Raw genomic sequence first — 14,771 nt, 5'->3', positions numbered from 1 at the left:
CTCGACGGGAGACTTTGGTCAACGAAGTCTGCGGTCTTCTGGAAATTACGTGTGATCGAAGGACAATCTACTGAGTGAGAATTGGAGAAGAATAATGTCCGAAGCATGTGAAGATCCATTCCAATTAGTCACAGCAGCACTTTGACAATTTTGCTAGTGGAGTGTGATGTTAATGTGTGAAACGACGTGGACGTACAATGCAAGAGTAAAACGTTTCACACTTCTACATGCATGAAGAGATGACCCCGTCGCTCAAGTTGCTTAAAGTTTACTTTCTTATTGCCGCCATGGAATGTTTACGTATTTTTTACTCCAATCTTGACGATGGAATAGCTCGTTTAAATAGATAAATCTACTCGTGAAATATCTCGTTCACCTCATGCATTAGATAAGATGCGAGTCAAAATCTAAGTAGATGGCTTAAATATGACATTATATGCGCTTTGATTCTGTAAAGGAGTCGAAGCATCTCCCGTTCTTGCCTTCGTCCTCTCGATCATTAAACCCAATGCTCAGTGACGAGTCGTTCCAATATACTTGGGTCGCCACTTGCATGAATTAGCTAAAGACAGGCTTGATTGAAGCTTTAAGCTTTCATCATTCTACCTTCCCATGATATGTTTAAGTATGAACTAGCTTGCTTCTTTCATGAATTCTATCAGTACATGAAAGAGCTCTAGACCAAGATATAATTCATATTAGCATAGCTAAGTAAACTGTACTGGGCTCAAATCTGTGGATAATGAATTGATAACCTCGTGCATTAAATAAAATGCGAGTCAAAATTTATAGTGGGTGACTCGTATATAAAATTATTTGCACTTTAATTATGTAGGGAATCAAAGCATCTCCCGTTCTTGCCTTCGTCCTCTCGATCATTAAAACCAATGCACAGTGACGAGTCGTTCCAATATACTTGGGTCGCCGCTTGCGCGAATTAGCTAAAGACAGGCTTGATTGAAGCTTTAAGCTTTCATCATTCTACCTTCCCAGGATATCTTTAAGTATGAACGAGCTTGCTTCTTTCATGAATTCTATCAGTACATGAAAGAGCTCTAGACCAAGATATCATTTATATTGGCATAGCTAAGTAAACTGTACTGGGCTCAAATCCGTGGACAATGACCCCAGTGAAGCAAAATCTGCTAGCACTTGCTGGTTGACGTGTGAACTCGGTTTGCCTCCAACACCGAGAAAATCCCTAGTCAAATTGCCTTCAACTAATGCATGATTCAGCTTCCCTTGAACAACTCTCGGTTGGCTCACGTTCCCATTGGCTTGCATCACCATATTTCTCAGCGTGTTCTCAGTTTCGGCTGTCGGTGAGCTCGAGTCTGTATCGCCGAAGGCCAGCACATGATCTCCTCCAGGAGAACAAGTGACTGGAGAGGAGAATGAACTCAGTATTGACTCATTCAAGTTCTGAGAAAGGGAACAGAAATTTGAAGCATTGGGTAAATAAGATGACGATGAGCTCATTAGTCCGAGACCCACGTCACTGATGAGTGGTGGATTGGCCATGGTAGATCCCAGTATTGCTGCTTTTTGTAAGAGTGCAGTGGCTGACATGAGACCTTGGCTTTGTTGTTGTGGATGATTCTGATCGATTGAACCATACAAAGAACTCACTGCATCGGATATTGAACTCTTGCTCTCTTCTTCCTCCTTCACACACTGAGGCAACTCCAAGACGGATGGACCGGACCCAAATAAGGACGTGCTTGGCGACCCGAAAATACTCATCGGCACTGTAGGAACGAATTCTGGTCGGTCACTGCCGAAAATTGAAGCTAAGAATGCGTTGGCAGATGTACCGGCAAATCCGCAACTGTTAAGATGGGGATTACCGAATTCCGGGCCGAGTATTCTGAAATTATCAGGGATTGTTGCAACTGATTGAGGAGGGATTGTTGCAACTGACTGAGGAGGAGCCAGTGTTGGGTCATTCCTGAAGTTTGAGGAATTGAATTTTGTGCTCTCTTCAGCTAGAGCATCACAAAAGGCTCTGTGGGTGATGAAGCTGTCTTTCCTGTATCATGATGCATGATCGCAGCAATAAGAAACCATCTCAATTTAATTCAGTATAAATAGGAATGACAGAGCCCCTGTTGCAATCAAATGAAGACAATGAAAACGCCCAGTGTGTTCATTTATATTTCCCTCAACCAGCCCAATCATTTCAGTGCAATATAGAAAGCTGAACTATACACGTGAGAGTCCAAAACAAGCGAATGAAATAAGACAAAGTGAATGAAATTACCTGGAGAAGACGGTGCCACAATCACATTTATACTCTCTAGTCCCACAAATCTTGCTGTGAGCCTTCCAATCTGACTTGACTGCATATTTCTTTGAACACCTCTCGCACTTCCACTTCTTCTCCCCGTGCTTTCTGCTGTAGTGCTTCTTCACCCCTGTGAGGTCTCCAAGAGCTCTTGATGGGTCATGGTGGACACAGGTTGTCTCTGGGCATATGTAAACTCTCTTTCTTGGCGGGTCTCTGTCTTTGGTTCTTCGCTTCAGCTTCCATGGAAGGTTGTGTCCTCTCCTGTGAAGCTGCAAGTTCTGGTCCCTCTGAAAACCTTTCTTGCATATGTCGCAGACGAAGCGGTGGGTGGCCATCAGAGACTTCGGGGATAGAGCAATCACTTCAGCATCTGGATCTGCTCGAACATTCGAAAGATAATAATCGAGGGTAAGATAAAACGAGAGCTTCCTTTGAAACTCGAAAAGCTGTTAGTGGAAAAAGTTCAGACTTGCCTGGTGTTCCTGGCAAGTTTCTCTTTTTATTGATTGGATTAGAGTTGGGGTCTTGAGCAATTTCTCTGACTGAAACAAGCCCATTTCCAGACATCTTCTGCACTGATATTTGTAACTGGGTGGTCTTTTCTTGAGGGGAAAATGAACCTCAAAAGCTACAAAAATGCTATTCTAAAAGAAGAGGGCAGTAGAACTCGAAAAGAGTGAGTGGAGTGAGGGAGAAGCATATAGAGAGATAGATCAATCTCTCGTCCCTGAAATCAATGAACCCCGTTGGGTTCCTACTCTATCTGTTCAATCATACTCTTGCTGCAGACTTCACATCTGAGTCATCACTAATTATAAGAGAGAAGTGTAAAAGCTAGCAACAATGGAGTTTGGTTCTCTCTCTCTCTCTCTCTCTCTCTCTCATGCTCTCCTTATCTTGCACGGCTCTTGTCAAAGTCGGTCAGCCATAGACTTAGCTGGACCCCTCTCTCTCTCTCTCTCTCTCTCCATGTGGGAAGTAAGAAGAAACGATGAAAGGGATATGCAAACAGAGTTTGATTAGTACATTGTCTTTGGGTGATAAGGATCAGAGATGTAGACTGCATAATTCACTGCCTATCTTTTTACTCCAACCGGGCTACACATGAATAAACTTGCCCGGAAAGGCAATCCTATTGCACGGGCAGCAATTATCAAGTCCATCGTGGCAAAAGCAAGGATTTCGAAATCGGGGGCTGTCCTCCGCTACGTTCGTATACGAACTTTCGTTTTCTTTTCACGAAAGATTACCGTACGTCGCCAAGCAAAACTTTCTGAGAGTGGGATTAGTCTCGGACAACAACGACACGCATCAAAGGCAGGGATAGTTCCCCGCAAAATCTGAAAAGGGGGTTAAAAAGGGTCGAATCAGGGGTTCAGGACATGGGATTCCTAAAAGGCCGAGCGAGGGAAAGACGGTGAGAAAGCGATGAACAAAAAAGCTGTCATCCTTTACGGTCACTCATCATGGTGAAGAAAAATGAAGAAGGGAAAATTTGAAAAGTAAAAGGGCAAATCGATCGACAGTCCGTGTCAAATAATTGCACATCATCAAAGATCCACAGATTCCACTGACTCGAGTGCCGTCCGTGAGACCTGGCTCGTTAAACTGGCGGGGGGATTAGGTTGGACAGCGTGGGGACCGTCGGGCCCCGCTCGTCTGCAGTCAACAGTCAATGAACACGCTTACGGAACAGAGCATGGGGAAGGCCCCTCCAATGGAGAAATACTGCCCGTAGTCCCCGACCCGTTCGTCGAATTACATCCCGACCTGTTTTGATCTCGCGCGTCTTGCCCGTTCTAGAATCCTAGCGATCGGCGATGTAGCCCCGCTTGCTCATATTCTGAGCGTTTTGGAAAGATGCATTGTTGACCAACTCTCGATATCTATGGATCCCTTACGAAGTCTTTGCAACGAAATGTGCGAGTTTAAGATGATGGGTATAAGTTGTTATGCGTGCCCGACTGATTCAATCATAAGCACAGGCCTTGTTCTGCGGTTTCGACATGAGTTCAAGAAGGTTGACGGACAATAATATCGAGCTCATAAGCTGAGTCGTATTTCGTTTAACTTAAACAGCAGGGGGCGGGTGACAACTGAGAACCAACTTGATATACTTGTGTCAAGCATCATCATATAACCTCATCAGATTCACCAAATTCACTAAGACAGGATGAGATCGGCAGGTCCCATCTGAAATTTTGGCCAATCAAAAGGATTTTAACGTCACATGGACGCGGGCAGAGGGAGAGAGAGACAGAGAGAGAAAGTGTACAAAGTAGGAAGGTTCCTACTGGTGAGTTTCTTTGATGGAGCCCAGTCCTTTGACTTTGGTAACATTCATTCCAATGGACGAGAGCCGGAAGTATAATGAATAATTAAACAAATCAGTCTTGAAAGGCTTATTGTACCTTAGGAAATGGGGTTCGACAAGATGATTTAGTCATTATACGGAGGAAAGTATCGGTTCTCAGATAGGGTAACATTTTTACAACAGATAACAATAACAGGAATATCATAATTTTTATATGGCGCTCACTTAAGAGTCATAACTTTATTTTTCACTCACTTGAGTGCCACAAATTTAAAAAATCAATCACTTAAATGTCATTGACGATTTGTCTCACCTGAAAATCCAACGTGGACAATTTTTTTTTATTTTTCTTTTGCTTTTTTTTCTTGTGTTGGCGAAGGTCAGTGGCGACTCTTGCTTGCGGCCTTGTTGGTTGCAAAGGCCTTGCCCACGGCCTCGTCGGTTGCAAAGGCCTTGCCCACGGCCTCACCGGCCACGGGCAACAACGCGAAGGCCCTTGCTAGATGTAGGCTAGGGCCTTCATGGCCCCACTGGCTGCGGGCGAGACGGCCTTGCCAGATCTGGCGAGGGCCTTCGTGCCCTAACTACGGCCAGCGAGGCCACCATGGCCCTAGGCGAGGCCTTCACGGCCCCACCAATCGAGGGCGAGGCCTTCGCGGTTGGCAAGGGTCACCATGACCCTCACCAGCACAAAAAAGAAAAGGAAAAGAAAAATTAAAAATTAAAAATTAAAAAGAAATAAAAAAATTTACATGGAAAGGGAAAATTAAGTAAAAAATTCACGTATGATGATTTGCCAGAAATGACACTCAAATGATTGATTTTACTCCAATGTGACATTTAAATGAGCGAAAAAAATTTATGACACTCAAATGAGCATCGTATAAAAGTTATGACACTTCTATTTATTCTTATTCCCTTTTCTTGTGTTAAAAATGCCCCAAACCTTAAACTTGTTAACACAGAGAAAATGATATATTAATGCGAAAGGATTGTCTGTTGCACAAGATTAGCGAAAGTATTGTCTGTTGCACAAGATCAGCGAAAGTATTGTCTGTTGCACAACATCAGACTGGTGGACCGGCAGAAGATTTTGAGAAGTAAAACATGTATGTAAAATCCCATAAAAGTGCAAAGAGCTTGTGAAATTTCCATCTTAAAGTTATTATATATCTGTTGCATGCACGTGTAAGAGGTGTGAAAGAACAAAGTCTCACGTTAGGTTTCTAAATGCTAAAAGAACCGATTGACAATGTCTAGGCTGTCCATAATCCAATGAGTTATGTTTTTGAATGAATATATATCTAACTAGATATGCCATTGGGTTCAATTTATGAACTTTCTATTGAATCCCTTCGATATGAGGCATTGAACTTCACCGATGCTTCCCCTCGATCTCTTTAACGAGTCTAGTTGTCGATCTAGAGCAGTCGTCTCTTCGTCCAATTTTTGACCGTCTGCTCAACTCATGATACCAACTGAGATCTAAGTGTTGTCCACAGACGTCGAACTCCATATTTTTTTTTTATCTTATCCTAAAGCACCCTGTTTTACCCCGTTCGACGGCTCAATATGACATGTCTTGATGAAGAATCTCAACACAAACTAATGAGACACATCCTACGTGAGCTTCAACTTTGGATTAGCTAAGTTCGATTGCTGATCCACGACAGGCGACTAGTTCCCTTCCCTTGCATTGCATATTGTTTCTCTTCTAAAACATTCAATGCCCCTTGTGTATCTGGGCTAACGATTGGGCCTGCTTCTTAAACTATGGGCAATACGGCCCGTATCATTCAAAACGAAGCATGACTCACCACGGATCGAGCCCTTATGATCTCTTACCATCCTCCCCCTATTTTCGGGGTGCAGACCTTTACAATCGTTTGCGGGAGAATTGTTGCGTGAACTCGATTCATGTGAGCCCGAATAACATCTACCGTTAGTGAAGTTTGCCCACGTGCGCCCATATGATCTAACAGTTCATGTGAGCCGAGCTCGCATACTCGGGATGTGCAACAATTTCTCCTGACTCTAGTAAAAATTCGGCTCTATGGAAAACGAGAGAGTACATTAATTTTCGACTGACAAATCAGTGCCAATTGAAAAGGAAAAGGTGCCCCCCTCCCCAGCCTCAGCAACCAAAATAAGAGCCCTAGAGACACCCATGAACAAGGGATGCAAGTGCAAGGATATACTGTTAACGACTTCTCTTAGGCTTAGATTAAAATCAATAATGCTACATGTATTTAAATCAACTAAGAAAAATAAATTCACGAATTACTCCTTAACGAGTGCTTGCATATGACAATCTCGTTTAAGCACGTAATTTCAATTTGCTGGGTCGTAAACCAGTCCCGCTGTCCCTAACATTACTCGATTAGATTAAAGTCGGATGGATTGTCAATATAAAGTTGCGTGGAATGGGGGGCCTCGCTCCCTTTTCCTAAAACTGTAGTCATATGCTTTCACTGATACAGCAACATTCTATTAAAAGGAAAACAATGCTGCAGCAACAATTCGTTCGGGTGACCCAATTCGACGACGGTGAAAACTCCGTCTGGTTTTGTCACGCAGGAGATGAAAATGGTCCCCCCACCACATGTCCGTCAATGCATAAGAAGACAGGAGCACCAACTCCGAGGATCCTAAACATCAGTTTCTTCAGCAAGAAAAAAACAAGGTTTCGTCGATTCTAACAAGGCTCAAAACGTGAAGGTGTATTACTGACTTCTAAACAGATAATGTCCGGGATCTTATCCTGGTCTTCTCCAATAAAGGAGGGCATGGGACCTGGGTACCATCGTCTAACTTTTTCGTTCTTATTCAGGGGATTTTGCGCGGGGAACTTTCTTCCAAACAGCTCCAAGCTAAATCTCTAGTTTCTATCTGATATATGCCAAAGTCGGTTCGGCCGCGAACCCGCCCTAAGAAAAGAATATAGTATTCTAAATCCTGGGTGATCAATCATTGTACCATGGTATAGGGGTGAGTCTGGAATCTAAGAACCGACCGGTAGAAACCTGTCCTGTTCCAAGTTCTAAGATATGCATGGTAAATTTTGGATTCAAAAAATTGAGAAACCTATTTTAACAGGTAAGTTCCGATGATGAATGCATAATTTGGAACCACTAGTCTGAACTTCTATTTTATAACTAAGACTTTTACTTTGTTAATGTTTCAAATTTTTCACGTGTCTAAATAAAAGTTGTAGTCAATGGATTGTAACAGTAAATGGTGGTCATAAAATGTTGTGTTTAACTGCAATCGTTCAATTAATAATACAAGTGGAACTTGAGTATACCTCGGAACCTATTACAGGGTGGGTTCCAAGTTCTAGGTGTTTCGGGTAAGTGCCAGATTCCAAAAAATGAGAAAGCTGTTCTAATGGGTAGGTTCTAAATTCTAGGTAGAACCTGTACGGAACCCGGAACCACTCACTCCTGCTCGCAATGCGCTTGCTCATCCCAATTTAGTCCTCAACCTATTATTTAATTATTTGGCCGGAAGGACTACATTAACAAATCGTCAAAAGGTTTAGGACTAAATAGGCAAATCATCAAAATGTTTAGGACTATATTGGCACAATTGAAAAATTTAAGACTAAATTGGCAAATCGTTAAAAGGCTTAGGACTAAATCGGCATAATTTAAAGGTTTAGGACTGGATTGACCTCGGTACAATAGGTTTAGGATTTTTTAGACAATATTCGCTGGTCAATAAGCCGAGAAATCGCCAATGCAGCTCACGTCCCATTCTTTCCACAGACTGCGGATATGAAGGAGGTACTGTAATGACATGTTAACATATACCAAATAAACTCCACGCCCATTTAGATATGTCTAGAACAGAAGTTAGAGGAAAAGACACGTTAAGTCATGCTTATAAGACTCCAAATAAAGAGAGTAATCTATGCAGCCATGGTTCAGCTGTCAAGTTTGTCTGTCGTTACTATGTTCGTGAACGAGCCACGGTTTTAACTCGCGTGGCATATTCCCCATATCTTGCCCTCGGTGAGAACAATGTCATAGGATGAATATAGCCAAAAGAAGCATCTCTACAGAGAGTTTCGGAGCAAAGCTCCTACTTGCAGAATACATTGATCATATCCAACCAAAAGGGATGGCTTGCATCTTTTGCTTTTCATGTCATAATCTAGAGGTCTATCCGGGTTTAGAATAATCAAGAACATTTTAGGAGAATCCTTCATGCATGCCTATCTTGAGTTCCGTTTGCATTTATTAGGACAAACAAATTAATGTAATTAGGAAACGCACCAATATCTTTACCTTTTCGCACCAGTGATGCATATAGTTCTCGTTGTTTTCCGCTTTTCTCAATGGAATAAGGCATGTGGTGCATGGAGAGCGTTCAAATTCATCGATCAATAATCAGTGTATATCAAACTTCTGGGATAGGTTTTTCATCTTGGTAATTCGATGCTAATAGCTAACAACTTAGAGCTCGAAGTTGTTTATGTAATAGTTTGTTTCAACTTACAACCGTCGAATTAGTGAAGTTTTGTTTCTGAAACTGTACATTAAAACTCTTAGTTACTTGGTATATACAATAGCTTAACAATACAAGTGCCTACTTCTATTGCTCGGGAAACTTTCGGGCCTAACCTATTAAAGGACCAAAAGTGATTTTGCATTTGGAGGAAACTGTATCACTATTCCCTTCTCAACAGTGATGACCAGTCGACACCAATTAAAGGGGTTCCATGAGACCATTGAACCTAATTGTTATGATAACAAGCCAAAACCATGAAATCGAGGCACGTGAACATGTAATTGTATACTTGATCTTCAATATATTGACAAAAAATACGTACTAATTCCCTCAATTGCATCTTTTTGTCTTCCAATCTATGGTCAGAATTGGGATGATGATAAGGTGAAGGCTCAGAGCCCCCTCTATATCATGGCTAAGCTACCAGAACGACAAAACTCCTGAGCCATGACCAGATTAAAATAGGGAAAAAAAGGAAAATAGGGATAAACCCGAAGTTGATCTCATAAATATGCATTAACAAGTGGTTCCCTCGTCCATGATGCAGTTATTGACATCCCTTCTTGTGTCCAAGAGGTTCGCAGACTAAGGTCAGCTCCAGCAAGTAGAACCAAATGGGTCAATTTCTAATTGATTTGGCTCTTTCCTGTCTTTTATCTTAAATGACGTCCACATCTGCATGAATTTCTGCCATATAACACTGGCACTGTGCTCTCATAAGGTACTCCTAAATTGCTCGATGCTATCAGGGTTTCCTGATTCCATTGTTCTCTCCATACTCTTCTAAGACACAAGAAAAGACCTTCAGCAAATGGAGAAAGAATCCAATTCAACCTTTCAATTTCCTCCAGGTTTTAGGTTCCACCCATCAGATGAAGAACTCATAATTCATTACCTGCAAAACAAGGTGACTTCGCTTCCGCTTCCAGCACCGGTGATTGCCGATATAGATCTGTACAAGTATAATCCATGGGAGCTACCCAGTCTGTTCTACACCAATTTCTTGTTTTACTTGTTTCATTTTACTCCTTGAAACTTAAGACTGCAAATCCTGTTTTCCTTGTTCATGGCTTTTGGTTTTCTTTTTGTCCCAGCAGAGAAGGCTTTATCTGGGGAAGATGAGTGGTATTTCTTCAGTCCAAGAGATAGAAAATATCCAAATGGTGGAAGACCAAACAGGGCAGCAGCTTCTGGTTATTGGAAAGCAACAGGAACCGACAAGCCTATACTTGCTTCTGGGGAATCAAGGAGCATAGGAGTCAAGAAAGCTCTCGTCTTCTATACTGGTCGCCCAACCAAGTCGGCCAAGACAGATTGGATCATGAATGAATACAGGTTGCTCGACACAGTAATCAAGCCATCAAGGTTCAAAGGGTCCATGAGAGTAAGTGGGTATATCGCACCTATGACAACACCATTTCTTTCTTTCTCTCTCTCTCTCTCTCTCTCTAAATAAATGTTTACAAACTATTTTTCTACAAGATTTCATGCTACTAAATGGCTTGGCCAATAAAGAAGTTAATGTTCAACTATATTTACTATCATACCTCATTAGAAGAGTGAAAGAAATATTGGCTCTTGTTGGCACAGCTGGATGATTGGGTGCTATGCAGAGTGCGACAAAAAGCAAAAGTACCTAAAAAGAACGTTGAAAACCAAGATAGACAATCACCTGAAGCACCAAGGTACTCCCCAGAGATTGAGGCAGCACAACCTGCATGCACATACTTCAATCCTGATATGACCGTGGATCATCTGTTCAAAGATTGCCAAGTCATAGCATACCTGCTGGCTGGGAAAGCTCCACCTGACATGGAAACCATCTCTAATGTAAGTGTTGAAGGCAGCAAGAATGGTAACAGTGTGAACTCAGTTTATCATGAAAGTTCTAATAATATAGATTCTCCAAGTAATGTGTATTCAACAAGCAATTGTGTCGACACATTAAAAAGGAAAGCTTTTGAGGAGAATGAGCATAGCATATGCGCTAAGGACAGCAGGAAGCAAAACAAAAACAGAAGCAATGACGATTCAATTGGCAAGACAGTAGCTGGTGATGATACAAATGGGTACAGCCACATCCAGTATCAGAAGAACATGTTCACCATGATCCCACCAAATTCCATGATTGACTTCCAGGAACTTAACGATCTAGCATATATTAGACACTTACAGCAATGAAGCACATAACTGGCAGGAGGACATGACTTTCCTGAAGGTGGTCATTTAGGAGGCAAAATCAGGGTGTACAGCAAAAGTTGTAGACAAAGCATGCAAAATCAAGATCCGCAGTTCTACATTTGCATGTTATACATATTTCTGAGATTATTATAATTGTATCATGAAACTGGAAGTGGATATATGTGAACTGTAAGCTCACTATATATGTTACCCAATAAAATGGTAATGTGATGAATGCAAGTAAACAGTTCCTGCTAGCACGTTTGAGGAGAGGGAAAGGAAATAGACTAGAAAAAAGGACGCTGGCAATTTGTTTGTAGATGCAGAAGATCTCTTAAACAATTAGAGAGAGAGAGAGAGAGAGAGAGAGAGAGAGAGAGAGAGGTATTGAGAAGAGAAGGGCATGTTGGTTTTAACCTCACCCCTTTTGTTGAAACATAAGAACATTAATTATTGCCCTTTTCAACTTATACCTCTCTAGACATTATATATTCAAAGCAGTTCTCAAATAATTATGTCAAACATATACAGGCCATAAATAAGTAGTGAAATTGTAGTTCACATTTCCCTTTCATGAATTTTACTCCTAATTTATTTCTGTCAACTGATAAGAGAATGATAAATTGATGTGAGCTGTCTAAGATGAAGTTTCCCAGATAGTAAGGGGAAGGAAGAAAGCACCCAGCCTTGCGTGCGTTATGCATGGAAAACTTTTGGTCAATATCCAAGTAATGTGTATTCAACAAGCAATGAGAAACTAAGAATCATCAGTCTAATATCTCTCAACCCTATGCCTACTTTACAAGCACGAAAACAGCAAAACACCGAGTAATTGAGTGGTCAGTGACTCAGACCACTAGAAGATTCAAAATAACCACCAGCATATCTAGTTAAGGTCTCAAAGGACGGAAGTAAAATACCATATTTAAGGGATGAATTCAATCACTTTGTGTCACTGCTATGAGTGCATAGAAACTTGGACAAAGCAGAATGAACCAAGTTCCAGTTGTTGAGAAATCCAGTAGTTTCTTTAATTTTAGAAGAGTGAAATCAGAACAAGAGAGTTGCAAACAACTACGAGCCTGTCCTTCTTATACTCCAGGGACTAAATTTTATGGCAAGAATATCATTTTCAGCTGAAGTTTAGGTGTAAGTGTACGAAATGGTGCTAAGGAAGGCAACGGATTAATCATTTCAAGACAAGGAACTTTGTTAATCCCATCTGCCAAAGTTCCAAAATAACGATTAATCCAACATTCTACTAAAGATTAGGGTAAAAGGCCTGGGTTTGTGAGCCTGATAATATTCTTTTGAAAATCAGATATAGCTTTTCTACACGGAAATGCACAAGTAACTAGCTCATCTTCGGTTTCAAAGTCAGTTACAGCTTTTCTGCACAAGAGTACACAAGTCACTAGATCACCTTCTGTTCCACCATAATAATTTGAAATTGACAAATTTGCAGAGAGTTAGTGAAGTTTCCCATCCAACTTTGAAACAAATTGCAAGGAGCAAATTGTTTAGCAGTGAAATATGATTAATTGAAACAATGGTCAACCTAATTGACAAGCCACACTTAACTATGCATCCAATCCTCCCAATATGGCATTGAGACCTTGATCCTGTGGGGACATTTCATAAAATGAATCACTAGTGCACCATTATAGGAAAATACTTATGATTGAACTGACCGGTCATTGCCAAAGAGAAAGACAAAACAAATAACAAAGAAAGTCAAGATGCTTACATTGCCTGATCCATCTTCCATACTTCAGATTGATGCTTAATTGAGTTGATTTCAGTACTTGAAAAAGAAAGACATCATTAACATCTCGCTGATGTCCATATGTGAACAGGCGACAAATGCCATCAATAGGTTTGGATACATACGCCAACTGCACCTAAGAACGAGCAATGCTAATCTCATTGTCCAAGGAGTTCACATATTTCTGCAAGGAACCAATTGTGTCCAAACTGTTCTGCTCTGCATCATGTAGTGTCTGGAATTGATCAGCTACTTCTCATCAGATAAGCTTCCTGCATTTTGGATGGGGGTTATAGGTTTAGAAACAAGTTTATCTTAAAAGGAAGTCAGAATTACCAAAAACTCAGAAATGAGGACTGAAGTCTAGCATTGAACTTCTAGCAATGTTAACCAAGCCACCAACTTCAGTCCCTTAACACACATGAACATACTAATAGGATGACAATCATAGAAAAATTGTTTCTCATTCTTCAGTAATTGCATTATTCTGTTTCTTTCCTAATAGAAAAGTGATCCATGGTTCAGTTCAGTGTTCCTATCTCCTTTCAACATTTGAACTGACGACACTCTTAGCCCATTCTTTTGCATAAATTTTATTAATATGTAAACTGCACAAGAAATCCGAGTGTAGGTGTCACCTGTAAAACACTATATAAGATCAGTGAACGTGGATCTCATAAACTGAGGAACTTCTTTATAGGAATTATGATGACGGAATATTGAACTTTGAATGAAAGCCAAGTCCACTAAATAAACGTGACTAATCTACACTTGATCTTCTATTCTTCATGACTGAAGACTTCTGCATGCAGTGTAGCTACCTTTCACAATGCAGGGCAGCCTAGAATCAATTACAACTCCACATTTCCATAAAATTTTCTTTCAGCCAAGTGAGTGGGTAATGGATCTAGTTTTCATTCTTACCTTCTTCCTTCTTTCATCCTTTATCTTACAGGTGAAGATCATTTACCCCTTATTACAGCTCAAAGAATAGTCGACAGAAAGTTCCTCATTAACGATCAAACTGAGTGTGAAGAAAGAGAGGACTTCCTTCTCGGGTGGTTTTAAATTTCTTGATATTTGTAACTCATCATGCTGGAAAATGACTTAGGCTCGATCATGATAAGAGAACATAAGACGTTACATTTCAGACAATGTCAAGCAATGACTGACCAAGAGAAGCAACAGTGAATTGTGAGCAGCAGCTGACCTTGATTAGTTAGTATACGTCACTGTGAAGCAGAGCAGGCGGGTGCTGTCTACAGAATGCATGATCTCCTCAATGAAGCAATGAAGTGGAGTCATTTGAAACAAGAGAGACTAAAAATTTCCATCACTGAAGTAGTCAGCTAAGTTCTGCTAACAGAACTTGCATTGGACATTGATTATACACAACGATAAGAAATCTAAAGACCTTAATCAGAGGCAACACTTACCGTGAATCATTTATTGTACATTGACATTGATCACCCGCATTAGCAAGGATGGAAACTTTTGGGACTAATAGATAGGGACTAATAAGTTGTCCCTTCCACAAAAAGTATGATGTGGAGAAATAAACCTGTCTTCTTCCGGCAGATTGATCCTGAGATTCCTCATGCTCTTTTGTCCCTTCCATACCATTGTTTTGTGATTTACTAGTTATGGAGCTATTCACCTAGTTTTCTTCTAGATTCTTCAAAATCCTCTCTTTATCCAGTTGAAATTTGTCT

The 14,771-nt window shown here is 40.9% G+C and overlaps 2 protein-coding genes across 2 annotated transcripts; one reads left to right on the top strand and one right to left on the bottom strand.

Annotated features, from left to right (window-relative positions):
* Nucleotides 1-878: 878 nt before the first annotated feature.
* On the bottom strand, nt 879-2,939 carry LOC115670768 (zinc finger protein GAI-ASSOCIATED FACTOR 1-like). The gene is made up of 3 exons (XM_030592128.2): nt 2,761-2,939; nt 2,261-2,663; nt 879-2,029 (listed from the first exon to the last, which is right to left on the bottom strand). Exons 1-3 carry the CDS (start codon nt 2,852-2,854, stop codon nt 1,087-1,089), a joined length of 1,440 nt encoding a protein of 479 aa, XP_030447988.1. The 5' UTR covers nt 2,855-2,939; the 3' UTR covers nt 879-1,086.
* Nucleotides 2,940-9,909: 6,970 nt separating this feature from the next.
* LOC115670739 (NAC domain-containing protein 1-like) lies at nt 9,910-11,539 on the top strand. Its single transcript, XM_056310029.1, has 3 exons — nt 9,910-10,096; nt 10,211-10,497; nt 10,704-11,539. Exons 1-3 carry the CDS (start codon nt 9,925-9,927, stop codon nt 11,292-11,294), a joined length of 1,050 nt encoding a protein of 349 aa, XP_056166004.1. The 5' UTR covers nt 9,910-9,924; the 3' UTR covers nt 11,295-11,539.
* Nucleotides 11,540-14,771: the final 3,232 nt, after the last annotated feature.

This window comes from Syzygium oleosum, unplaced genomic scaffold, assembly GCF_021117445.2.
Source record: "Syzygium oleosum isolate NSW1041296 unplaced genomic scaffold, Sole_v2.1 Sole_v2.03, whole genome shotgun sequence".
NCBI classification, from domain to species: domain Eukaryota; kingdom Viridiplantae; phylum Streptophyta; class Magnoliopsida; order Myrtales; family Myrtaceae; genus Syzygium; species Syzygium oleosum.
Note: the sequence above shows the minus strand (reverse complement) of the source record. Positions and strands in the feature narration are given on the sequence as shown.